The sequence below is a fragment of the Haliotis cracherodii genome, unplaced genomic scaffold (assembly GCF_022045235.1).
Source record: "Haliotis cracherodii isolate W230 unplaced genomic scaffold, xgHalCrac1.p SCAF_4, whole genome shotgun sequence".
Taxonomy (NCBI): Eukaryota; Metazoa; Mollusca; class Gastropoda; order Lepetellida; family Haliotidae; genus Haliotis; species Haliotis cracherodii.
The window spans coordinates 66,881,193-66,909,168 of NW_027266297.1; the positions used below are offsets into that span (position 1 = coordinate 66,881,193).

The window sequence follows — 27,976 nt, forward strand, 5'->3', positions numbered from 1 at the left end:
TGCAAACACTCGGGAAGTAGATCTCACCCCAACTCACAAACAACACACGTAACGACTCACTACATTTATAGGGAAATGATTCGAGGTCTCCTTTATTATTGAATTCATACAGAATTCTTTTCGTTTATGTGATTACTGTTAATATTTAATAATATAAATCAGACTTTACTTGCCAAATCAATAAAAGTAAACAGTTTTACAATTACCAACAAACTTCAAAAGTGAATATTACGTTAATAGCACATATTACTTTGATTGAATAATTGTGCCAAAATACATTCTAAATACAACATAATATGTGAAATATTTCTGTTCGAATGTTAATCGACAATAAAAGCTACAATATGATTGAAATTAAATACCTGCGTCCAAAAAACAAAATATATACATTACGATAAGCTAACGATCAGATGGACGTTTGTATACTGTGGTATATATACAATTATGAAATATTTCAACACAAGTACACGCATAGATATTGATAACATACTTCGGTATTTACGTCTATCTGCTAACGTCACCTACAACCCTGCCTAAGACCAAATGGCCAAATTCGGCCTGAGGTCAATCGCTCTTAACATGGGGCAGTGCGCAGCGTCATCCAGCTATTGTTCGGCTTGAGCGTGCTGACGGTGAATAGCCCGTACACCATACCATATATGGCAGAAAGCATTTCCTTATTTGGAGAGTTAGTCTGGATTTCCTAGAAGCCGCGATCGAACGCGTTATAAATAGATGTCATGTGGCGTATTCGGTCTCAGTTGAACTTAGTCAGCGGCCGGCGAACTCGTGTGTGAATTTTGTTTGTGTTTCAACGGAAAATTTAAGTAATCAAAATGTGTGACGAAGATGTTGCTGCGTTGGTTATCGACAACGGCTCCGGCATGTGTAAGGCCGGGTTCGCCGGTGACGACGCCCCCAGAGCTGTCTTCCCCTCCATCGTCGGTCGTCCCCGTCATCAGGTTTGTAATATTTCTATCGTTTGTTGCAAAAACGTTTCAGTCGATTTCAAATATTAGCCATGTTGGTTTGAACTAAAGTTCATCACCCACTCTCTTAAGTAAGCCTTATTAGATTTACCTTCCGCGTTGAATATGCTTCATTTTATTTTGTGATGTAGTATATCAAATAAATGGAGTTTATTCTATATTACAATTTGGATTCGTTTACGTCATCAAATCAAACGTATTGCATACGATTTGCAAAGTTTTCAAATGGTAACACTATATTCAATGAAACAATGTGGCGTCTCTTGTCTAGAGATGGACAACGCCCCTAGTCTCATTGTCTTGATGAAATCAATAATTGGTATCCAAATATATTTGTCATCCGGTTTGAGGCTTTGCAGCGATCATTATCAGTTGTGTTGAAATAGGCATGTCTCTAGTAGTCACTGCACGAAATATCGTTGATTTCTAAGTCTTTATTCACGCATGGACTCCAGGCTTTGCCCTCGGGCGGCAGTTTAGAACCGGTTTCACGTGGCCGGTGTGCAGTTCTTGCCACGCCCCCTGATCGCGTCCATTGTTAGTCATGTGACCTCCCGCATGAGATAACGTTTCATTATTACATGGTTCGATGAATTTAATTTATTCAAAAACCAAAGATAAATTATAATTTCTTATTTTCTTTTTTTATCAGATTTTCACTTTGAGCAAAATATTTATTGTATCCATTATTAACATATAAGGAAATTTAAAAAACATCCCATCTATATATATTAACATCTTTGACAGAATAAGTGTCGTTAATCTGCTGTTTGGCTTGCATCAATATTATCTTTAACCCGGAGATGTGATTTTGCGAGGCCAGCAATCATGTGATGACGTCACACAAAGTCGTATGATGTGTTGGTTTCACAGATGGCTTACCATAAAAGGGCATAAATGAAACGCCACACATGGGATTTATTATTAGCATCCGCTTTGAAATATTTAACATGTTTCCTTCACTGATAGCTTTCAGCCTTTAATAATATCAGTATAGGAAAACAATTTAAATGTAATCGGGTTGAATGGGACTTTGATGATATTTATTTGTTACTTAGTTTGTGCTTTTTGCTGTTATATTTGTCAATGTAGCCATTTGTCAATATGCTTAATATATTTAGCTAACGAATTTTGTTAATTGTTTCAGGGTGTGATGGTCGGTATGGGACAGAAGGACAGCTACGTCGGTGACGAGGCTCAGTCCAAGAGAGGTATCCTCACCCTCAAGTACCCCATCGAGCACGGTATCGTCACCAACTGGGACGACATGGAGAAAATCTGGCATCACACCTTCTACAACGAGCTCCGTGTGGCCCCAGAGGAGCACCCCGTCCTTCTGACTGAGGCTCCCCTCAACCCCAAGGCCAACCGTGAAAAGATGACCCAGATCATGTTCGAGACCTTCAACTCTCCAGCTATGTATGTGGCCATCCAGGCTGTTCTGTCTCTGTACGCTTCCGGTCGTACCACGGGTATTGTTCTGGACTCTGGTGATGGTGTCACCCACACTGTCCCCATCTACGAGGGTTACGCCCTTCCCCACGCCATCATGAGACTGGATCTTGCTGGACGTGACCTCACAGACTACCTCATGAAGATTCTCACTGAGCGTGGTTACTCATTCACCACCACCGCTGAGAGAGAAATCGTCAGGGACATCAAGGAGAAACTCGACTATGTAGCACTCGACTTCGAGCAGGAGATGGCGACTGCTGCCTCTTCATCCTCCCTGGAGAAGAGCTACGAGCTTCCCGACGGTCAGGTCATCACCATCGGAAACGAGAGATTCCGTTGTCCAGAGGCCCTCTTCCAGCCATCCTTCTTGGGTATGGAATCTGCTGGTATCCACGAAACAACATACAACTCCATCATGAAGTGCGATGTTGATATCCGTAAAGACTTGTACGCCAACACTGTTCTCTCAGGAGGTACCACCATGTACCCCGGCATCGCTGACCGTATGCAGAAGGAGATCACAGCCCTTGCCCCCAGCACAATGAAGATCAAGGTCATCGCACCCCCAGAGAGGAAATACTCCGTCTGGATCGGAGGCTCCATCTTGGCCTCTCTGTCCACCTTCCAGCAGATGTGGATCAGCAAGCAGGAGTACGATGAGTCCGGCCCATCCATTGTACACAGGAAGTGCTTCTAAATTGTAGGACTCCTGATAGTATTACGTACGGAACTGTTATGCAAACAACCTGTCATGTCTGTGTTCAAATGCACACACACACACAACCAAATATGTTGGCGCCATCGCTCAATTTCGACCTGTGAACTATGCTCAACAGCCCAAATAAGACCCTAGCCTGATACGTGTGTATCTCAGTGGCTGTGTCGTCGATCAAACTTGTACATGTATTCATCTCTGTGCAATTGGTCATATCTTTGTTATGTCACTTTTTTGAAGTTTTTTTTTATAAAAATGTTAAAAATGCATTCCTGAATAAAAAAAATAGCAAAAACATCATTTTCTGTTTTGCATGTATTCTAATCTTTGAATATAAGATGGGGTAAACTGAAGGACAAGGTCACGACGTATAGTATTGCGAGGAAGGGGCGTCTCATTCATATTGTGTCGCATTTGTGGCTAGGGGCCAGCGGTCGCATTCTATTGGAGACTCATTTATTTCAAAATTTACGGTATATGCACTTGCACGCAACTGGAATACAAACACAACAAACCCGAAAGTATTTTAGAAAAACAGCAAATGTTTTCACTCGAATTTATTATACAAGGTCAAACAAGTGGAATAACGCATGCAGTGACTGTTTAAAGTAACAATCGATTCTTTCTTGAGGGAGTATTTGAAAAGTAAAGTCGACCTGTGGATTATACAAAGTTAACCTAGTTTTTACCACCCAATTTTATCAATGCCGGTGTGGAGAAGTGTTTCAATTTGTCATGGGTTTTAAAACGGTTATACCAGTAGGCAGACAGAAGTGAATAGGCATGAGTGTTGTGGTTACATTTGGCAGGGATTGTTGGTGTGGACGGAATCAGCAATGTGTGGGGCAATATGTAGCAGTGACGGTTGCCATAGACAACTGCACGGTGGCAGTCCTGGGGGTCAAGGGTCAAGGGTCAAGAACGTGATAACTGCACAGTATACAGAAGATTTGTATATTTGTTCAACATACAATTACTAGGTATTTCGTTTGGGTATGTACCAGATACCTAATACCAGCCAAACAAATATATAAAGCACTTGCAATTCGACTTACAGTTCAAAATATTTAAAATAAAATACAAAGGTGAATACGTTCTCCAGGTTTCTTTCGAGTTCACAGAAGCCCGAAATTACACACACACATTTGAAATTTTTTGAAATTTCCAAAAGTTACCGCGATGATATAAACTGTCAGCATGATAAGATTTCAAATTTAGGTCGTGTATGAAATCTTACGTCTCCGACGGCAGTATTTTCAAATAGAGCGGCTTCTTGGTTCGTTTTGTACAATAGCACAATGATATGAATGGCACAGTCGAGTGAGGCACAATGGACTCGGCCAGGCGTATCCCGGACAGCTGCGTGAGGTTCAACCTCAACGTTCTCCACACAAAGAAAGCTCGGCGCCGAGCTACCCGGAGCCGCTGACACATGCACACTGCCCGCATCCCCCCGTCAGGTGGAAATTCAGGCCAGCCCATGCAAGTCGTCTCGAAACGTTCATACAATACACTATTTGGGCAAGGCAAATAGGCTTCGAGCAATCGTGAAGAGCCAGTGCAAGCTGAAGTTTAATAAAAGCACGTTTCTAGAGGTGCGCCCTGGTCAGTTTGACATATATATTCTGATATGCTATCTCTCTGTGTGTGTGTGTGGGGGGGGGGGGGGGGGGGGGACTTAAAGCATTTTCTGCTACAATGTCCATTTTATAATATTCGCCTCAATGAATTACCGGTACATTTGATAATACTGCTTTTGTCAATAATACACAAGATGCCAAAAATATAATATTAATGCAAAATGCCTCGGCTATCGCCGACTTTGGTAAAATGTATTTTAAAATGTATGCCCGACGACAACGCTTTTTTAAACGTTGTTTAACCAAGTAATTTTTACCCAAGTTATATTTTATATACGTACTGTATAATTATTTTAAAAACCTAGAAAATATGTGATAAATTGTTTAGTGTTTTGTGTCTCCTCGGCCTATATTGGCCTTGCATAAAAGTAATTTTATTTATGACACGGAAATAAACAATTCATTCATTCAATAGTAAACACTAGTGACAGCTAGACATTTACTGAAAATAAGAAGCTCTGTCCTCGCTTGAAAATAATGCAGTTATCTAGAATTGACAAATATTATAGCCTTGCATGGGCTGTGTTGGATATATATGTTTCAGGGTCTGTATGACAGACAAATCAATCGTTTACGACGAGCAGTCTTTGATTTTACTACAGGAAGAGTCACGAAGATATCACGGGTAGGAACTCCGGGCACATCATCATGGAATGGAAAGTGTTATCGGTATGGAAACATAATCCGGTAAACTTGGCATCACGATCCTTTGGAAATGTAATTAGTGTCACCTAGCAGGATTTTATATTTAATAGGCTATATACGTCCACGCTGTGCCAACTTGCTGTAAACCACCATAGCTTCCCGAGGCAAGGGAGCTAACCGACTCCAAAAGTCCAGTTAAAGCCAATTAACTCCCTTGCCTCCCGAAGACGTTAACCACTGACCCACATTCCAATAAGTTAGGTGATTCCCAATATGTTGGCGTTTCTGCAGACAAACGTGTCTGCATGTCATTTAGCACTTTACGATAAATAATGCGATTCTCGGCGGTGAGACGGGAAGAGAATGTGTGCATAACTTTTTTTAATTCTTTTTAAACGCGCTTTCAAAAGTTTCCTAGTAACTGAAAGTGCGCCTTACATTTCGATTATTTTAAGAATGACATACCATACAGAGACCACCCTTATTTCTGTCCTTCCCTATTGGAAATTTCATAAAGAATAAACAAAATGGACAATAGCTATACATAATACATGATGGAAACACTCGGCTGATGATCTCATCTTTTCTAATTAACACAGGGGCGGTCGGGTAGCCTAGTGGTTAAAGCGTTCGCTCGTCACGCCGAAGACCCGGGTTCGATTCCCGAAATGGGTACGATGTGTGAAGCCCATTTCTGGTGTCCCCCGCTGTGATATTGCTGAAATATTGCTAAAAGCGGCGTAAAACCTCACTCACTCACTTACTCTAATTAACACAAAAATACAAATTGCATGACCAAAATGTCAAACTGAGCGACCGTAAACAACAATCATACTGTTTCATCAATCAACTAGGGACGAACATCCGCTTTTGAGGAACACGGCTTCATAATTCACCGCTTGCCTGTTCTCTTGACATACAAAGCTACTGGGTTCGTTTTCGTTGAAAACGATTATTTTATCGATGCTACCATACATTTACCTCTTCTAACAGATCTATATAACTTGATAACAGATTGCTGGCTGAAGGGTATAATCAGACCAATATATAAGAAAAAGGGTGAACACCTAGATCCGAACTCATGTAGACCTATAACAATTCTCAGCTGTATCGGAAAACTTTTCAAAAGTATCCTTAATCGAGGCTTACTGAGTCAGTTGGGTTTAGCGCCGCTTTTAACAGTCTTCCAGTTATATCACGGCGTGTCAGCTTAATGTGGGAGGAAAGCCCGAAGTGATGCAGGTCTCAGACGTTTACCACTTCGGTGAAACCCACGAGCACGGGAATGGTGCTGACAAACCTAGAAACATAATTGGGGCCAACCGGGATCATAGGTTTCTGGCGTATCGATAATTATACCAAGCTTGGTACAAAGTTGCGCAGAAACGGGAGATTTGTAGAAGGCATCAATGTTTTAGCAGAAAAAGCAACAAATGCATATGTTCATTATTAAAAAAGGACGTTAGATTAATTTGCATGGATTGGATTCTTTAATATCCGCATTTTACACTTTGATTGACCCGATCCTAATGTACTGTTGTGGAATCTGGGCGTTTGAAAACATTAAATAATTGAAAGAGTTCAGTTAAAATGTCATAAATTGGCAGCAGGTTTTCGAATTGCAACACTAAACCATATGATTTATAGAGAACTCAGAAGGGAACCCCTATATATGAAAATGTACAAACGTGTTATTCGATTCTGGCATGAAATGGTAATCGATAATCAAACTCCAAAATTAAAAACTATTATTTATATATTTATCACTCATAACTACGCTAGATTCCCTGAAAAACTCCCATGGGCAACACTTGTCAAGAAAATATTAAACTGAGGACTCAGAAATAGATCACAACCCATTAATGTGTTCATCATCATGGCTAGCTTCAAAAGTTGAAGAACTATTGAAAGACCAGTTCCTGCAAATTGGCACAGTTCCATTACCGAGAGTTCTAAGGGTGTCTACTAAAAACTGTTTAAAGAAAATATAAACTTTGAATTATTTCTTTATCTGCCTAAAGACATTTATTACCCAATCTATAAATTTAGACCCACAAACCATAACTTACCAACTGAAACTGGACGCTGGTCTGAAATCCCAAGAGTGGAACGTTTGTGTAATCTATGTTGTTCTCCCGCGTTGGGTGACGAGTTTCGTTACCTTTTCAGATGGGATGTTCTTCTCCAATGGCGGTCAATGTACATACCTAAAGATCTCTCCGAATGGCCCGACATGTATAAATTGAAATAGTGTTTATCCAGCATTAGAGTAAAAGATATGAAAACTTTGTTCACATTCATCAATACCATCTTTAGAAATGTTGAAGCTGTTAAAAACGTGTACTGTTAAAAACGTGTATAAGATTCCTGTCACTTTATTTTTGCCATATTCTATTGAAACTATTAATCTCTAAATGTATTTGCACAATATCCCTGTCATCTTGATATTATTATTATATACAAATTTATGATATACTTAGCTTTATTCTCATGCCCCAACGTTGGTGGGTCTTTCTGACAATAAACTGAACTTAACTGAACTGACTGTTCGCGTGTAGCTCGATGCTACAGACCATATGTTTTGGTGAGTGTCGGGTAATGTACCTATGTACAATAGAAAGATATACCTCCATTCTGTCATACGCTTCGGAATGAAGCCCTCACAGCAAATCAGATTATTTCACTGTGCTGGCAACCTCGGGTCCAATTTTTATGCAATCATTAAGAACGTCCGTCTTATTTTAACCAATATTCTGAATAATTAGTAATGCAAATGCTCATACTTTCGAAATAACCGCCTGAAGAATTCTCGGACTCACAAACTTGGTTGACACGGGATGAAGACGTTACTTTTACGACCGCTTCTTGTAGGGGAAGCGTGATCGCTCAATTGTCAGCTTTCATATACATATTATACTCTGTCGTTATTATATTGATATGATGAATATCATTCTGTAATCGACCTGAACGGTTTGGCTTGGCCGTTTACCTGTAATCACACTGACTTTGACCCACACTACACCTGTACTGAGATAGCAGCGTCTTTAAGTTTTATAAATACAATATCTGATACAACAAAATCATGAGCTTTTTTATTTAATTCAAAAAAATAAAACCCCACGTGAATCTTGTAAATGTGGATTTCTAAACCAATAAGGCGAATTCCCTTGAGATATATTATTTTGTCTGACGAACGCACTTTTGTCGTTGGGGATTTTTTTCTGGTCGCCAGATGTATTATGGTGTATCATAAGATGGTTATGTGTTATGGTGGCAAAGTGATGGACCAAAAATAGATCGGTAATCATTTGACGTCATCGATCCCAATTGCATAGATCGATGCTCATGATATCAATCACTGGATTGTCGGATCCAGACCAGATAATTTGCAGACTTCCGCCATGTAGCTGGAATATTGCTGAGTTCGGCGTTTAATAACAAACGACAAGCAAAGTCGCCTGTTCCGGCAAGCGTTGAAGTTCATGGGTCTCATTTATTGTGTGAGTCTATTTACTTCCCGTTTATCATTCCGGCTATGCCACAGTTGTGGGCTCAAGTAGACGCCGGGATTGTCGGCGTGGCGAGCGAACACTTAAACCACTAGGCTTCACAATGAGACAGTTTAAACGTCTGCACTTGTAATCGATGCGACAGCCCGCACTGGCAACACATATTTCACATATGTGACATCACGTAGGAAGCACCCAGAAAAACGTTCGTTGTGTGTGCAGCCATTGAGTGTACGTTGGGTCACGTGCCAATTGGTTGTAATCCATCTCAATCACGAAAGGCTGTAAATCTGAATCTGGGTCAACCAAATCAGTGGTCGACAGCATTTGGAAGGACACACATTGAGACCACCGGATTGCCATGTTAATCACCTCTTACCCCAAGCATAGGAGGCACTGGGGACACTGTGGGGTGGGTTTCTTACATCGAGAGGCACAGCGTAAATCTAATTAAAATCAAATCTTATGCCTCCCCCCCCCCCCCCCCCCCCCCCCCCCCCCTCCCCCCTTCACTACGACCACGAATATACCGAATAACCCCGAATCGGAAACTTTCGAAATTCGTGGTGATTCGGCCAATATATGCAAACTTTCGTGGCTAATGGGGTTGAAAAATGTGAAGAATGCCAGGTATGGGTTAAGAAACATGTACGAGTTACAAGATTCATGTACGGATCATGCACGAACTGTAAGAATCACCTACGACTAAGTTACGAATATGCCGAATGTTGTTCTTACTTAATTCTTACATGATTCGTAGTTGACTCGGGATATTTGTGGCTGTTTTGGGATGTTTTCGGGTTGAGGACAAGAAATTTTGGAAGCCACGAATCGCTAAGAATAGCCAAGAATGCAAAAGAATCGATTACGAAGCTGTTTCAGTTAAGAACTTCAAGAAATGATTGAGATTTATCAACGAAAATGAAACATGTCCTGTTAGGGGTGATTCGGGATACTCGTGGTCGTAATGAAATGGGGGCATTAGTGCTCGCTATCCTCCATTACAGGTAACCCAAGATCGTACGACCTTTCATCCGACCAGATCGCGAAAGTGGCGGTCTGAGTGTGTTTTTCGGATCATGCAACCTCGGGAGGTTTAACACTGGGCAATCAGAGTTACGATCTGATTCCGAATGCCAGACACCATCTATCCCTCTCTTCTATAAGAGCAATATTTGAACCGGAAGACTTTCCAAAGCCCGTGGGAGGTACCACCATACAATCTCGGCAATCTATTAGATATTCCAGATGTTTCTTTTGTTCAGGTATCAAATTTTGAATCGAGAACTTTGTCAAAAAAGTTGTCAAAGCATAGTTTTGAATGAAGTCGCTATTTTGGAACTTGTGCCGTTCATGCTTTGTGACTAGCTAATATCATGTTGGGTCAAAGTTCGCGAAATGTCATTCTGACGTGACTTTGAATGGGATGTATGCGTAGCGCTAGCGAGCACTCAGATCTGATTTCAGTGAGATTGGGCACAGCGTTTGCCTTATATCTTTATCGCGAGGGATTGTAACTTGCGAAAACCTCTAATCTGATGAAGGAGTAAGCATATACTCCGAAACGTTGTGTTCCTCATAATAAAGAAATTGACTTCCATAAATTCTCTTCCTCTCAGTATGATTTTACGAGGCATCATATATAATTGTTCAATATTGACACAGTATCAACAGGTGGCATGTTTTATTGCTGGATACACTAAGTAGACCGTCTTTATTAGAACGGGTCATACATGCTTATGTTATGAACAATCTAAGTCTCTATAGTCCATGGGGCGGTCGGGTAGCCTAGTGGTTAAAGAGTTCGCTCGTCACGCCGAAGACCCGGGTTAGATTCCCGACATGGGTACGATGTGTGAAGCCCATTTCTGATGTTCCCCGCCGTGATAGTGCTGGAATATTGCTAAAAGTGGCGTAAAACCATACTCACTCACACACTATAGTCCGTTTTCCTAAATTCAACTGTGGACCATATATTAAACCTCCCAGTCACGCCGACACTAAAGAGCGAGGGTGGTATACTCCTTGGCACACGCCTTGCATTCGTATTACACCGGGACGAGGCAGTTAGTTGTTGTCGGGAGGGCTGTACGATCAATGATCACGCCACACAGCCTGTGTCAGGCCTATGAGTCGTGTGTGATGTCTGATGTTGTTAGTCACAGCAGCAGATGTCACAGTACCTGAACTGAACATGAATCGCTGAATATCCATGTGTGAAGTTTATGTCTGGCCCGAAAGTCTCTCACTCATGTCCATCTACCCGTAACACCACACAAATAACAATGAGTGAGTATGGTTTTACGCCGCTTTTAGCAATATTCCAGCAATATCACTGCAGGGGACCCCACAAATAGGCTTCACACATTGTACCCATGTTGGGAATCGAACCCCGGTTTCTCGGGTGACGAGCGAACGCTTTAACCACGAGGCTACCTCCCCCCCCCCCCTCCCCCTCACCCACCACAAATAACGCAGATGAAAATAAATATTAGATATGAAAAACTTAAAACGATTTTAACACCAAAAGTAATTAATTAAATACAAACAGAATATTTCGGAAGATGCATGTATACTGTAATAACTGTAGTTATTAAATATATAATTATTTTGTAGTGGCCTTATTCGTCTCAGAAAACAATATGAAATTAAATAAAATCAACATTTTGAATTTACATGGTATATACATCATAAAAAATTCATAATAACTATACGCAACGGTGTATATTACGAGTTTCTAGCTGTAATCACAGAATGAAAAATCTACTCAGATGACAACATGACACTAAACTCCATACCATAATATACCGTGAGTAGTTGTTGATAATCAAGGTCAAGGTAACACAATAAGGCTTCCCTTACACCTGTGTGTTCTATTTTGGGGGATTGTGTCATGGTGTGTCGTCACGACTTCTGCACCGGAAAGCCTCGAGGCGGGAATCCACTGGGACAGCTTCTGTCTTGATTTAGCTCACCTGTAAAATCCATCCGAATGATGCCTGCATATCAGCTCAACTGGTACACTATACCACCAAAGTGACACAGGTAGCTAGTTCTTCATCTCTACGTAGTGTGTTGTTTGTTTGTGTGTGTGTATATATACATGTATATATGTCTCATGTCGTGGTTGTCAGTGACAGGGAAGTATGCCACTGCTGTATGCTTTATTATTGCATTGAATCAGCGTTATGGCGTGGCCTTGAATCAAAGGCGTTGTGGGTAGCACACAGGTGTGGGGGTGGGTAGCACACAGGGGTGGGGGTGGGTATTACACAGGGGTGGGGGTGGGTATTACACGTGGGTGGGGGTGGGTAGTACACAGGGGTGGGGGTGGGTAGTACACAGGTGTGGGGGTGGGTATTACACAGGGGTGGGGGTGGGTAGTACACAGGTGTGGGGGTGGGTATTACACAGGGGTGGGGGTGGGTAGTACACAGGGGTGGGGGTGGGTAGTACACAGGTGTGGGGGTGGGTATTACACAGGGGTGGGGGTGGGTAGTACACAGGTGTGGGGGTGGGTATTACACAGGGGTGGGGGTGGGTATTACACAGGGGTGGGGGTGGGTAGTACACAGGTGTGGGGGTGGGTATTACACAGGGGTGGGGGTGGGTATTACACAGGGGTGGGGGTGGGTAGTACACAGGTGTGGGGGTGGGTAGTACACAGGGGTGGGGGTGGGTAGTACACAGGTGTGGGGGTGGGTATTACACAGGGGTGGGGGTGGGTAGTACACAGGGGTGGATGTGGGTATTACACAGGGGTGGGGGTGGGTAGTACGCAGGTGTGGGGTGGGTATTACACAGGGGTTGGGGTGGGTAGTACACAGGGGTGGGGGTGGGGTAGCAGAGAGTCAGGACCCACTCACCCCGGGCCCTTTACAATAGTACGTATAATCATGTCAGTCTGACCCATAATACTAGTCGACCCGTGAAGATCCAGGTTAGAATAGGTATTCAGCAACCCATGCTTGCCGTAAAAGGCGACTGTGCTTGTCGTAAGAGGCGACTAACGGGATCGGGTGGTCAGGTTCGCTGACTTGGTTGATGCATGTCATCGATCCCAATCGCGTGGATCGATGCTTGTGGTGTCAATCACCGGATTGTCTGGTCCATACTCGATTATTTACAGACCGTCGTCATATAGCTGGAATATTGCTGAGTGCGGCGTTAAACAACAAACAAACAAAAATATTATACTAGTCATATGTGTGCAACATTACTCCGGACAGTGCTTCTATTCTGTTCAGTTCTACCCTATCCACCCCTTACTAATTCATCTAGGAAAGTCTAGATATGTGGACAGTACATCTAAGGACTCCAGTCTGTTATAAGGATAACTTTTCTTATTATTTACATAATCTAGGAATTATTATTTAAACTAATAATTATTACCTCAGAGACTTGTGCAAGTCTAGGAAGAGATAACGGTTGCTTGCCTCACGCTGTAGAACAGTTATGTAATCAGTAAAGGCTGCATCTAAAGTCGCACTTGTATACAACCTTGACATGTAAGTTGAGGTATCCGGATTGTTAACACTTACGTCATTGACCTAAACTTTGACATACTTTCGTTTCGAACAATCACCATATGACACAAAACGCGTTTTAGTGAGAGCATTCAAGTCTACGAGAGCTGTGAGCTGCATATATCTAGGTGAGACAACAAAGTCACAATGAGTCACAGCCGGTTCGAAGGTAGGCGACTCCCTACGTTAGAGAGCCGATATTCCCCGGTAACCACGAGATACGCTTGGAAATAGATATGAAGGATGTCAAGGCCATTGCTGGAGGGGTTACCTCCGTGCACAGAGAAGCGAGCAAATATCATTGTCGTAAAATGATGGCCTGATGTCTCAGCCTACGCAAAGTAAACCCTCAACCTGGTGATAAAAGTTGTGGTTGTCGGAAAGTGTTACTAAGAGTCAATGGATATTTAACCCGGTAAGTACAAATTTAGATGTGTAGGGGTTGAACTTCATTAGTGTTGCTATTTGCCGACATTATAATTAAATGCATTTACTGTAAATTATGTAAGTTTTGATTAGCTATAGATCTGCTATTACGAAAGATAGATAATAGATGGATAGGTTTATGATAGATAGATTTATGTTCATTCAGTATGATGTAGGTAGATAGATAGATGTTAGATAGATAGATAGATAGATAGATAGATAGATAGGCAGACAGGCATGCAGGCAGGTCTAATGTACATTTGATTGATAATATATCCTCACGTGAGGTTAAGAGACTGCAAACTATGAACAGTTTAATGAAACAGAACAATGTTATCAGCAAATAAGAACATGATATCTTTAAGTTGTTGTAACACGAACATTCCACAGTTACATTATATTTTCATAGTACACGCAAGCTTGGTTATAAAGAAGATGAATAAAATTGGACTTAGGACACAACCTTATGTCACACCAGTGTTTGTTGCAAAATAGTTTTTACACAACATTTAAACCCAAATACTTACTTTTTCGGACACTACACAATTTACCATGATAACCATTGAATAGTAACATATGATAGCATTATTTTCCTGTCAACAAAATCAAGATTCTTTTTTTCAGCATTAGAGACTTCGTGGCCCAGTGCTAGTAGGGTTCAGTGCATTTATACATTATTTATTTGTGGATCTTACACTAGTGATATGTAATGTAATAATACATAATATATTTTAAACTTAATGTACATAACTTTCTCTTGACATACAAAGCAAGACCTTTGATTGTTCAACGTGTTGTGGAGGACATTAGTTCAATTAATTTCTGACAAGAAGGATATTTATGGTAACATTGTTGAATTAATGTATCTCTACTTTGCTAATAATACGAACAGTCAAGTACAAAATGGTGATGGTCCTCAACGAACTAATTCATCACAATGGGGACCGTAACAGGTAATCAATATTAGTTTTCGCATTATTTTTACTCCACCGCAGTTTTTGTATTTTAAACTTAGAGAAAGTGTGTGAAACACTGGTCAAATCTTTATTTAACATACATCAGTAGTAATGACTTGTACGATCAATAATTGGAGAGGACATCGGAGCTAGTATTTTTTTTTAACCATTTCTGTATCTCAGTATTTATACACATCTGTTTAAAGATAACTATGAAACCTTTAGTGTTTCCATAATTTTGTGCAATCCAGACATAGCAAAACCTGAAATAGTAAATAGTAACATTGTGGCATGTGAAACCTAATTTAAAGCCCCCAAACGCACCATGCCATTTTAACATTATAACATGAATGTTGTTATACACCACAGTTTGAAACACTTACTAGCACAATGAGTTTATTGTTTCACCCTGGACATTGTTTGGGATTTTTGTCTGGAGATTAGATATTTATTTAGCTGCAGATGCAAAACCAGATATTTCTTAAATTAAAACAATGAGCCTGAATAGTTTTTTCTAAAACACACCTTGCAACAATGTTAATGTTAGGAAGGAAGGAGGTGGTGTTGCCTTTTGATAAAATCGTTCACTTGACACACCAAGTTACCGGGTTCGATTCCACACATTGGTGCAATGGGTGATAAGGCTTGAATATTGCTAAACGCGGCGTAGAACCACACTTACTAATTCAGAACCGCCGTGTTTATTACTGTTATGTACTGCTTCAACTGCATTGGCCCCGCGACCTAAGACGATTATTATCACATTCCATACTTGCGTCGTGGTTCGATTCCAAAGTTTGCCATGATTTTTTATTGTTTGTTGTTTAACGCCTCATTCAGCAGTAGTCCAGCTATATGACAGTGGTCTGTAAATAATCGAGCCTGGGCCACACAATCCATAAGCATCGATCCACGCAATTGAGAAACGATGACATGCGTCAACCAAGTCAGCGAGCCTGACCACCCGATCCCGCTGTTCGCCCCTTACGACAAGCAGAGTCGCCTTTTACGGCAAGCATGGGTTGCTGATGACCTATTCTTACCCGGATCTTCACGGGTCGCCATGATTATGACCTTTGGTCTATCAGCACCATGTCCGTGGTCGTCTGTCCTACCACGGTAGTAGTCTATTAACTGTCTCACTTACAGTTTTCTCCAACTGACATACATGAAATGCTGTTTGAATCCTAACTCACTCACTAACTCGATGATAATAGGAATACAGCGGTTTACTATATCAAGTGTTTTTCCTTCAGTCTTGAGTTAATTTCTTTCTGAAAGCAAGTTAAAAGGTCTTTGATAGTTTAATGACGATGTTCGTGTAGTTCGGATTTCAACGGAATTTGCAGAGTATGTTAATTGTCAAATACTGAACTATTGGCCAAAAATAAATATTCCAAACATCCGCGATACATGCAATGTTTGTGTTGCCATTTAGTTATATGTTTCATTGATGAGGTGATGGGGATGGTAATCTTTGTCATGATGACTATTAAGATAAATAAAGACTATCTGACATAGTATTTACATTAGGTTTTCTTTGCAAATGGAGTTTATCTTGAACGTACAGAAGGATCCCCCTCTCGCGTGCCTTCAGAGATTTGTTATAAGTCGGCGTTTCTGTCTTTCATGAACCATCCCACCCCGACCTATGATTTTGTTTCTAATGAAGCATTTAATCAATATACCACTGCACCTAGCAAACCTAGATAAATTACCATTTGTAAATACTAAATATAAAGCATATGGCAAGTTAATTTCAGCAGTACTAAAATAATTACGTTTCTACAGTTTAGAAATGACGACACTGGATGAGGCTGGTCATGACGTCACGTCCGGTGATCCTGAGCAAAGAAAAACCTCTGACCATGTGGACAGTGGTTGTGCCAGGAACTGGGTGAGCATCAAGTAACACTTTTATATGCATATTATTATTATTGTTATTATTATTGTGCAGATTAAAATAAATAAATGCAGCAAAGAGAGCCAGGCCTGTAGGGCTCATCATCAGCTCAGGGCCCTTGCCCCCTCGATATTGTATCCCAGACAGCGAATGGGACTTCTCCCAAGAAACGCTGCCTTGTCGAACCCACCCATGCCTTTTCTGAGAATGTAAAGACTACCCAACACTGCAGCCTTTTCCATTACCAAGATTGTTGGAAGGGCTGTGTTCCTGACATTCCGTAAGCGAGGTCCACATATTTACCTTGTTTTTCCTGAATAACATTAGTAACAAATGCATTGTGATTATTTTCGTTCACGTCTGTATCGTCGTGGTCACCATCATCAAACTCATTGTACTTTTGAAGACCTACTTTCAAATTAAAGACGATACAGTAGAGTAGAGTCCAGTGGTCTATAGTCTACAACTTCAATGTCATAAATGTGCATCTTGCAGTCAAGATTCAAAGGCATACGAAACTGTCATGGCAAGCTGAGTGAAGTAGTATCATCTGTATTCAAGGACAGTGACCCCCCGAGAGATGATTGTAGCCGATCTCGACACAGGACCACCTCGGTAAGTTGTCACCATTCATACCTCTTATGATTGCTCAATTCAATTTCTTTTCTGTATACGACTGAGACGTCGCATCTTTTTCGTTACAATGAGCGATATGAAGTCATAATGGTGACGTTCGCTGTAGAACGAAAGCTTTGCAAAGCTTGCTTATTTTTTTCTTAGAGGTGCCCACCTCAAGTTAGCTTTCCAAGTTGCCGTGCTTATATGTTCGAGTGAAGTATTACCGTGTAAACAAACTGCCTGAGCATATACAGCACCACATAGATTTTTTAGCTGATTCACAATTACCTTAACCCAAGAGGTAATGGCAACGCATTCTCCTGCTTTAATCTGTAATGCTGCTTTATAACCAAAGTATCGAAGAGCAGCGTTAATTCCCAGGCCACTCACTGACCTGTTGTAAGATAAAATGAGTTGGTTGGTTGCAGGAGAATGACATCTCCAGACAAGTGAGTCACCTCCAGAAGGAGATGGAGAAACAGAGTGAGGGGCAGGCAAGCATAAAGCAGAGCCAGGACGAACTGAAAAAGACTGTGTTGGAACTCAAGGACAGTGTTACATCTCGATCTTGCAGCGTCGGTGACATCTTCTCTCAGGAAGAACCTTATTGCACATCAACGCCAGCCCCTCGCAGGGTAATGACCGGCACAGGTCTTTCTTTTATATCAGATACATGGTAATATTCAAAATCCAATACTGAATCCAACCCTCAAATGCCGTACCGTTATTTGAATGTATGTCATATAGCCTTCAAACTATATGTATTAAGAACAGCTGGGCGTAATTTCTTTTGTCACACAAAAAAGCAAACTAAATTGTAAAATAATCCTTACACATCTGTAGTGTCCGATTAAGTTCCAATCCAGGCCAATGTTTTTGTCTCAGTATTTCTCTTTTCATCTTTCCATTTCGTACATTCCCCCTTCAGGTGTTCTCTCGCACCAGCAGCTCCACCAGTGTTCCTGCTTTCTGTTTCACATCTGGGACCACCTCGGACTTCAGTGAGTTGTCCTCATGCAACTCTGGCTTTACCAAGTCAATGGACATCTTGCGACAGAGGGACACTTTGGAGACATGCCTGTCAAGAGAGGTAATTGGGACTTTTTGAGTAATCAAACAATTTGGAGAAAGATGATCTTAGTCTCTGCAAAAAACTGCCTACCCTTTTTTTCGAACAAAATAATACTGCAAATGACCAACTTTTATGATAAAAGCCAACGGATGAATATAGGAATGTGTCCGAACAAAATGTCCGTTTCAGACATCTATAATTAAGATGATGGCAATGGTTTAGCTTTTGATAAGAATTGAATGAGTAGTCTAAATGTGAATGCTTCACATTACATAACGTTAATCTCAACTCACATAGATGCTGAGGAATGTGGAAAGGCATTTGGAAGATGTTAAACTCAGAGACCAGCAGCTTTCAGACGATATGGCCCAACTGATGGCACGCGTGAAAGACCTCTGGCGTCTGAATACTCGGGACAAACGTAACCGTGGAAGTTACCACTCCTTGGTGAATGCAGACCACAGAACAGATCCCCTGCCTCCTCATATCCAAGCCTTTTGTATGAAACTGGAAGATGTCATACGTACGTACATCGATAGGCTGGCCACCAGGTTAACCCCTACCATATTAGACAGCCTCCGTGGTCTAGTGGTAGAGCGTCTGCCCATTGAGCGGAAGGTTCGGCGTTCGATCCTGGCCGCGTGACACTAAAAGACTTTAAAGTATGGTACTTGTTCTTACACTGTCTGGCGCTCGTCACTAAGAGGACTGATCGGCTCGGAGTATACTGTGTCTGAGTGGGGTATTCATGTTAAATTGCGACATGGTATCTCAGTTGGCTAGCACTATAAAATCGGACTTATTCCGGACTAGTACAAGCCGTCACACACACACACGCACGCACGCACGCACGCACGCACACACACACACACACGTCGTTATATAAGTGCAATAAATACCCTATTTAGCTGACGAACCAGGAACTGGATTATTGTACAAATCAACCTTAATCCATATTCACTCATTCACTCACTCATTTACCAATTTACTTCCAAAGACATTTCAAACAATTGTACTACATGTATTTGTAAGGAGGTTTTACTGATGTTAAAACCCCACCCTTCCAGACGTCCGTGTGAGTGACCTGGCGAGATATCTCAATGTGTCTGACATGAGAATTCTGGACGGTAACAACGCATCCTGTAGGAGCCTGTTCTGGGGGGTAATACAACAATGGAACATGGAATGTCAAGCTAGAGGTTCATCTGCACTGCTGGAAACGCTCATAGATGCATGTCAGAAGTGTGGCGTTCACCATCCATTAAAAGGCAAGACCATTTAACCAAAATAATGTCCATAAATGTTGGTGTCAGTTCTGAATGGGCTCATCTTCAAATTCTGTGTTTAATACTTATACTGCTGTCTGTCACCGGAAATATACATATATATGTACACGAACTGGTTCTTTCCTTGTAGTGGAGCCAATGCCAGTGCATCACCGCCGGATCCTAGAGCAGAACTACTCCTACCTGGCCGAGCATGTGATGGTTCCTCTGTTACTCACGTATCTCAGGGACAGTGGATTCCTCACAAACGAACTCGTCCAGTATGTGCTGCAGCCGGACCCCAGACCAGATAAGGTCCACCGACTGGTGGACATCATGACAGTTTTCGGCAAAAAGTCCCTTAACCTTCTGCAAGATGCCCTGAGAAGGTCAGATCAGGGTCATATTGCCGATATGTTGGTCTGCAGGGATGAAGAAGTGTTTGAACCAGGTGGGCGAAATGTTTCACTCACAGAGATGACCCCATTTCCACCAGATACTTATGGACTAATTCTACTTCAAGGACACGGGTCTTTTGCATGTCATAATGTCTAATTTATTAACCATATTTTTTACAAGAAAAATATGACACGAAATGATCTAGTATCGGAAATCCACCATCGTATAATATACAACAGTCACACAATAGATACCTGTTCCATGTTAAATAATTCTTCAATGCCTGAATAACCAAAATAAAGTCCACAAATGTAAATACTCTGAATGGAGCTCAATATCAAATTATTTGTTTAATATATGTACTGCCGTCTACGACAAGCTTTGGTGAAAGTCATCTCTCTTCTATCGAAAAAAGTAAAGATTCTCAATTAAATGCCGGTTAACTTTGACACCAGAAGAAAACAAGCAGGACTATGGGTTCTATTTGCAACGTTTCTCGGCAATTTATAAGTAGTAATATTTGGAAAAACAAAGTTATGAGGACAATTCTTCCAAGACAGCGCACAGTCTGTATATATATATATATTATGCTCAAACTGTAACCTGCACATACATGTATGTTATTCATTTTGTTTGTTGTTACCCAGATCAGGCGGTCTCGGCTCTACCCAGTGAGTCAGTTCGCCTACAGGAGAGCCTAAAGTGCCAGTTGAAGGAACTGAACATCTCCACAGATCAGATCAGGAGGCAGAAGGAGGTGTGTCAGGTACCCTCGTGGAAGCTGTGGTCAGGTGAGGCCCGCATCTTCTTTCAGTCAAGTGAACCCCAGCCAGGGACAATATGTCTTTATCACCTGTGCATGGATATACAGAACAGCACCATAAGTACCTTCTTCTCTGTGACGGCTACAAAGCCATGCCATGTTTGCTGTTTCTGGTATTACAGAATGCTCTGACTGAAACTGATTGATTAATCACTGTCTTACTCCAGGTCACACCTTGTCGTCTTCCATGATATGTTAATAATTAAAAGCGAGGTATATTTACTCATACCATGTTTGCTGTTTCTGGTATTACAGAATGCTTTGACTGAAACCGATTGATTAATCACTGTCTTACCAGTTACTCCAGGTCACACCTTGTCGTCTTCCATGATATGTTAATGATTAAAAGCGAGGTATATTTACTCATACCATCATTGTGAACGATGTTTGTTTGCATGTGATGTGTGATTTAAGAATGTGTGATACTCATAAGCCTAATAAAATACAATGTATATTGATGATAACACTATATACAAAAAGACAATGAATGCATTTCAGGACTGTTTCTCAACTTGGAGGTGTCAGTGAAAATTCCCCACCACACTGTAAATAGTCTGAGGCTGCTTTTAGAGGCTAACCATCTGCGGGATTTTAAACACGATCATATTGTTCAGCTGTTTGGTGTCAGCATGCAGACAGACCCTCCATGGATCATCACTGAGTCAGTCACTGGGAACCTGCTGAATTACATTCGGGGTATGCAAGGGATGGAGGTCAGCGCTTCTTTAATACTTGGAATGGCAACTCAGGTAACATTTTCAACAACTTTGGCTTACAAATGCACTGCAGACCCGTGCTTGTTATCAGAGTAAATGAATGGGTGAGTTAGGTAATTTCAGTTATATCGAAGTGTGTCAATGCGGGAGGAAAGCCTCAAGTGATTCAGGTCTTAGACGATTTCTTTTTTTGTGAAACCCACGAGCATTGCATCAATGCACATGTTTTGCGGTTGGTCTTTCACTAATTGTTTTGGAGGCCATGCACGAAAACTCCAATGATGTTCAGCTGATCCGACTGAAGCACCGGTAAAAGATATTATTAAGTATGGTGGGCAATCCATGGCTGAGGCGCAATGCTCCAATATTTTGTCAATTTTTTTAAGATCTTAATCAAAGTTCTGATGATAATGACGATGTTTTTGCCAGTAACATAAATTATGATAATCATGATGATATCTTAGGTTGTAGGATTACAGAAGAAGAAATTATGTCAGCGGTCCGTGCATTGAAGAACAATAAGGCTTGTGGGTTGGATGGTATTTACAATGAGTACATTAAAAGCTCTATTCATGTTATGATGCCGGTTTACGTAAGGCTTTTTAACCTCGTTTTGGACACTGGTGTTTTACCTGAAGCTTGGCTTGTTGGCAAAATAAAACCAATCTACAAAAACAAAGGAAACCAAGCTGACCCAGACAATTACAGAGGTATTTCTATCCTAAGCTGTTTAGGTAAATTGTTCACTACACTATTGAATAATCGTTTACAAGCTTACTCAGTTCAGACTAATCTAATAAGCGAAGCGCAAGCAGGATTTAGAAAAAAAACTCAACAATTGACAATATGTTTTTTCTTAAAGCTCTCATCGATATCTATAGAAATCGTAATAAGAAGTTGTATTGTGTTTTCGTCGATTTTAGCAAAGCTTTCGATACAGTATGGAGGTGTGGTCTGTGGACAAAAATGATAAAGTCTAATATCAAAGGAAAATATCAAATCTTGTGTTTCACATAATAACAAGGTGTCAGGTTTCTTCCCATGTCAAATTGGTATAAGACAAGGTGAAAATGTGTCACCTTTTCTGTTTGCATTGTACCACAATGACCTTGAACAATTTTTATCTGAAAATGACTTTGAAGGACTGTATAATGTAAATAACCTTTTAATAGATTCACTTGAACTGTGCATAAAACTTTTTCTCATTTTGTATGCCGAGGATACTGTTTTAATGGCCGAAAGCCCAGAAGATTTAAGAAAGTGTCTCACTATATTTGAAGAATATTGTATTATCTGGAAACTTAAAGTCAATGTTGACAAAACGAAAGTTGTTATTTTTGCCAAGCACTCCACAAATAGAGTCTTCAATTTTATGTTAAATGGCTCGATTCTTCATGTTGTTTACCTTGGTATTTGATTTACAAACACTGGTAGATTTTGTAAGGCACTAAAAAGACTGACAGATCAGGCATCTAGAGCAATGTACGCAGTATTTCGTAAAATTAGAATATTAGAAATTCCTATTGACTGTCAATTGAAATTATTTGAACAACTTGTTCAGCCAGTATTGTTATATGGATCTGAGGTGTGGGGTTTTGAAAATGCTGTTGTCATTGAACGTGTACATCTTAAATTTTGTAAATATATTCTCAAGTTAAAACAGTCAACACCCGATTACATGGCCATGGTATATGGTAAACTAGGGAGGTATCCTCTCAGCATTTTCATCAAGATAAGAATGATTTCATATTGGTGCAAGCTAACATCATCACAAACTAGCCTTTCTAGTATAGTATATAAACTTATGTTTCAAATGTCCATTGTAAATCCAGATTACCATTTCCCACTATTAAAAGAAGTAAAATGCATTCTTCAAAATATAGGCTTTAATTACATTTGGTTGTCTCAAACCTATATTAGTGCTGCATGGTTGAAACAAAATGTGAAACATGTTCTCATTGATAATTTTCTGCAAAGATGGCGAGAATCAAAGGAAAATTCATCTAAAGGTTACTATTATAACATGTTTAAAGAGTTACCATCCCTAGAGCCTTATTTACTAGAACTACCAATCACCTTACGCATCTCTCTTGCTCGTTTTAGAACAGCAAATCATAGATTACCCATTGAAACAGGAAGATGGTATAATATTGTGAGAGAGGAAAGAAAATGTACATTGTGTAAAAATTGATATGTGATGAAATGCACTTTTTATTAGAATATCCAAAACTCTCAGAAATTAGAAACAAGTTTTTGTCTCAATACTACTGTATGTATCCTTCTGCCATAAAATTCTCCCATTTGATATCCATTACTTATAAGCTAATTCTATTAAAACTGGCGAGTTATATAAGATCATGTATGGAAATGTTCCACTGACATGTTTTCTCCTACTGTATCTAATTCCTGTATCCAATTACATCTCTGTATCACTGCCGTGATTTACGAGAATAAACATCATTCAATCAATATCTTGGCGTAGGATATGTGCTTCAACCCAAACTCACTCATTCTATATATGTTGCGGAGGGTGTTAATTTCCTATGTATAACACTCAGGATTTCCAGCTCAGTAACATGATCCAGATAACCTTCAGGGATGTAGCTCCATTCATGAATGAATGAATGAATGAATAACATTTAACACTTTACTCGGTAAAATGAACCAGATGACCATGCAGGGATATAAATCCATTCACTGCTGCATAATGACTGACTGACTGACTGAATGAATCTATGAATGAATCTTACCGGAAAGTTTAGCCCTATCCAGTGTATGACGGAGGTGACATATTTTCATAAAATTATGATTTTGATGAATGAAGGTGACTTGTTATTGCAGCTGAGCAGCGGTATGGCTCACCTGGAGGGGAAGGAATGCATCCATGGTGACCTGCGAGCTGAGAACATCCTGATGACCGACAATAGAACCCTCAAGGTTGCCAACTTTCATGTCACGATCCCTTCTGACAAGACTGATGAAAGTATGTTGCTTTCATAATGTATTCGTTTCAAAACAGAATTATAAATATATATAGATGTGCCAATTGTTTCATAATAGCATGTCTCTCATTAGTACCTTGAGGATTCTAGTTGCCAAGAAATGATGCCTTCCAATGTATTTTGACTGCAGTGGTAATGCCCACATCTCCCTGGCGACTAATTCTTTACCAGCTGACTTACCTGTTAATTTAATCAATTCTCACTGATTCTTGATGAAATCTAAATATGTCAAACCTCAACGTAAGTAGAATGGTACTCCTTTCAGTGGCTAACTACAGTAGATGGTCAGCTCCCGAGGTCATCAACTCAGGGGTGAGATCCACCAAGGCGGATGTATGGGCCTATGGTATACTGTTGTGGGAACTCGTCACCCTGGGAATGGTTCCATATCCAGGTAAACTCGTCATCACCACACATAGAGCTAACACCTGCTCCATTGTAGCTCTGCATATTTCGGAAGTGGTAACTAACAAGATTGCAAAATCATGTTATTCCTGTTAAAAAATTATGTCCAATGCTGTAATATTTAAGCTAAACCTGATCTATATTTTAGAGTGAAGGTGCGTGTTTTCTTCTGTGTAGATTTTGCAATCGACCTTATGGCGGACAAGGTTCTTCATGGGTACGTCATGCCTCCTCCACGTCCACAATTTCAAGCCCCCTTCGTCATATTTGACATCATGAAAAGGTGTTGGAGATATCATACTTCTGAAAGACCAAACTTTAAAGAAGTGGATACTGAGCTCACCACTTGTCTGGAAAGACGAAACTTTGGACGAGAGGTAGGAAGCTATTTGAAAACATACTAGAACATGTTTGCAAAAACAAATGTGTGAACTCATAGCTTTTATTTGCACGAATGCATCGGACCAATTCACTAAAGGAAATTAAATATCACAAGATATATGTCTAAACATCTACCTCTCTGTATGACTGAAAGTATCTATGTGAAAATTGCTTGATTGCAGGATCACTCCCCCATGATAACTTCAGTGGAAGTTAGCATTGTGGGTAAATGTATACTTCAAACCGATTCCCATACATGATGTATCCACTTGATCTTCATAATTGAAAGTTCCAGAAGTCAAGAGTATTTTGTAAGAATTTAACTATTTTTATGATTGTCATTACATTATCAGTATGGCTTATTACAAGTGTGTAAGAAACATGTATCTTACTACAGCGCCCAAGACATAACAAAGGGTCACGTCGTTCGAGTGTGGACAGTCGACGTGACTCCGTCAGACGCCAACGTAGGATCCGACAGAAGGAGACGCAGGAGGGGGTGTTGAATGAAGGACCGCATGTGCCCAAAGGTGCCCAGAAATATCCTGAGAAGGATGATTGCACGAAGAAGGAGGAGAAGATGAAGAAGAAAAGCATATGGGAGAGATTGGGACTGGTTAGGAAGAAGAAGAAATAAACATGTCGATTTTTTTATGCTTCACATATGATATCATTGTGCATAGTTTTCTCATAAAAACGATTTTGTCGCTTGTATATTCAACATGATCTCAACTGACCTCATATCAGGCATGTCATCGTATCAACATTCATTTCAACATTCCATACAGCTGTCAACATTCATTTCAACATTCCATACAGCTGTCAACATTCATTTCAACATTCCATACAGCTGTCAACATTCGTTTCAACATTCCATACAGCTGTCAACATTCCATACAGCTGTCAACATTCGTTTCAACATTCCATACAGCTGTCAACATTCATTTCAACATTCCATACAGCTGTCAATATTCATTCCAACATTCCATACAGCTGTCAACATTCATTCCAACATTCCATACAGCCATGCAGATATAGAAATCGATCGCACAACACAGTATTACGTGATTATTGCTCACATTGAAAAGATAGTTAATACGTAGTGTTTTATCAACTGAACTCGACCAAGCTGAATTTTTACGAACCATTTCAGTACATATTTACACTCTCGACAAAATGGCAAGAACTGATATTTTGGTACAATTTGGTGGTCTATTGTCATTGCAATGTAGCAGGCCACTGGAAGTTCCGAGAAAATGGCTTTACTGTATAGAACATGAAGTATTCTGCATTTATTTCGTGTGTGTGTGTGTGTGTGTGTGTGTGTGTGTGTGTGTGTGTGTGTGTGTGTGTGTGTGTGTGTGTGTGTGTGTGTGTGTGTGTGTGTGTGTGTGTGTGTGTGTGTGAGCGATAAATAGATATACATATATAGATAGATATATTTTAAAAGTTATTTTTTCAAAGCAAACATAACAATACTATAAAAATATATGCAATATTTCATATATTTAGTGACTTGTAAATGGCCTAACAATAGATTAGTGGCATATTTTTAATTCTTTCTTTTTAACAGCATATGTTTTCTCTTTTGTTTATTTATATCTTTACATCAGAGGTAATTTGGGTATTGTACCAGGCAGAGTTTTACATTTCAGAAAATGAGCAGCTGTACATAGTATTCGATGATGGTGTTTTTGTGTGGCAGATGACACTATGTTTCCATCTTCTAATATTTTGAAGATAAGTGTATGAAAGGGGGCTCAGGGTTTGACAGGGGAGTCTGCCAGTTGCCTATCTGTAGATAACAGCGACAATACCCTTTCTATATTCATAAGAAGTCTCTGCCGATTGTACGGTTCCGATTAGATCATGTGCATGTGCTTATGAATCACCATCAAAATAGTGATAAAACCAGGTGTACGCGAATAGGTGAGCGTATCCTGCTCTGCCGGTGGCATCCGTCACAAACACATGCAAAGGCAAGTCAGTTGCTCTCCTGAAAACAACACGGGGACATAGGATACAAATTAAAATAGGGAATTGCATCGGACATCATATTGTCAATGATGCGCCAAATTTGGAAATGTCCTCCACAATGCCTACCAAAAATATTTACATAGACAGTGCATGTGTAACTTGGATCAAACAAAAAGATGAGCAAGATTCGTATGACGCTGTTTGAAATCTTGGTTGAAAGAGCATGCTCGATTGTACCTCAAAAGTTGTAAAATGCAAATACCAAAGGCTGAAGCCGTTTGAATATTGCTCGACATATAGGGAAAGTTTACATTTTGAAAGTTGAAGTCATCCCTCTTGTCATACAGTCTTGTTGGGTGTTCCTTCAGTCTGAGTTACGCTCATGCATATGGGTTTCTTCTGTAAGTCTGTAAAACAAAACACGATAACCAACTGAGAACAGGATATGGCTAGTCTTCATGCATGCGTGCATAACCATGTGCCAAAAGATTTTTGCTTGTATATAATCTATCTATTAGCACCAGGCTAAAATGGAAAAAAAAACTGACTGACAA

General features: G+C 40.3%; 2 protein-coding genes and 1 pseudogene across 2 annotated transcripts; all 3 read left to right on the forward strand.

Annotated features, from left to right (window-relative positions):
* The first annotated feature begins 743 nt into the window (after positions 1-743).
* Positions 744-3,459, forward strand: LOC139480223 (actin-2-like). The gene is made up of 2 exons (XM_071263251.1): positions 744-962; positions 2,137-3,459. The coding sequence occupies exons 1-2, from the start codon at positions 837-839 to the stop codon at positions 3,139-3,141; spliced, it is 1,131 nt and encodes a 376-aa protein (XP_071119352.1). The 5' UTR covers positions 744-836; the 3' UTR covers positions 3,142-3,459.
* Positions 3,460-11,886: 8,427 nt separating this feature from the next.
* On the forward strand, positions 11,887-26,321 carry LOC139479052 (uncharacterized). The gene is made up of 14 exons (XM_071261803.1): positions 11,887-11,998; positions 16,653-16,758; positions 17,260-17,379; positions 17,811-18,017; positions 18,311-18,472; positions 18,752-18,977; positions 19,522-19,722; positions 19,871-20,170; positions 20,766-20,909; positions 21,440-21,690; positions 24,499-24,640; positions 24,925-25,053; positions 25,242-25,441; positions 25,843-26,321. Exons 2-14 carry the CDS (start codon positions 16,660-16,662, stop codon positions 26,080-26,082), a joined length of 2,421 nt encoding a protein of 806 aa, XP_071117904.1. The 5' UTR covers positions 11,887-11,998; positions 16,653-16,659; the 3' UTR covers positions 26,083-26,321.
* Positions 23,030-24,036, forward strand: LOC139480438 (uncharacterized; annotated as a pseudogene).
* Positions 26,322-27,976: the final 1,655 nt, after the last annotated feature.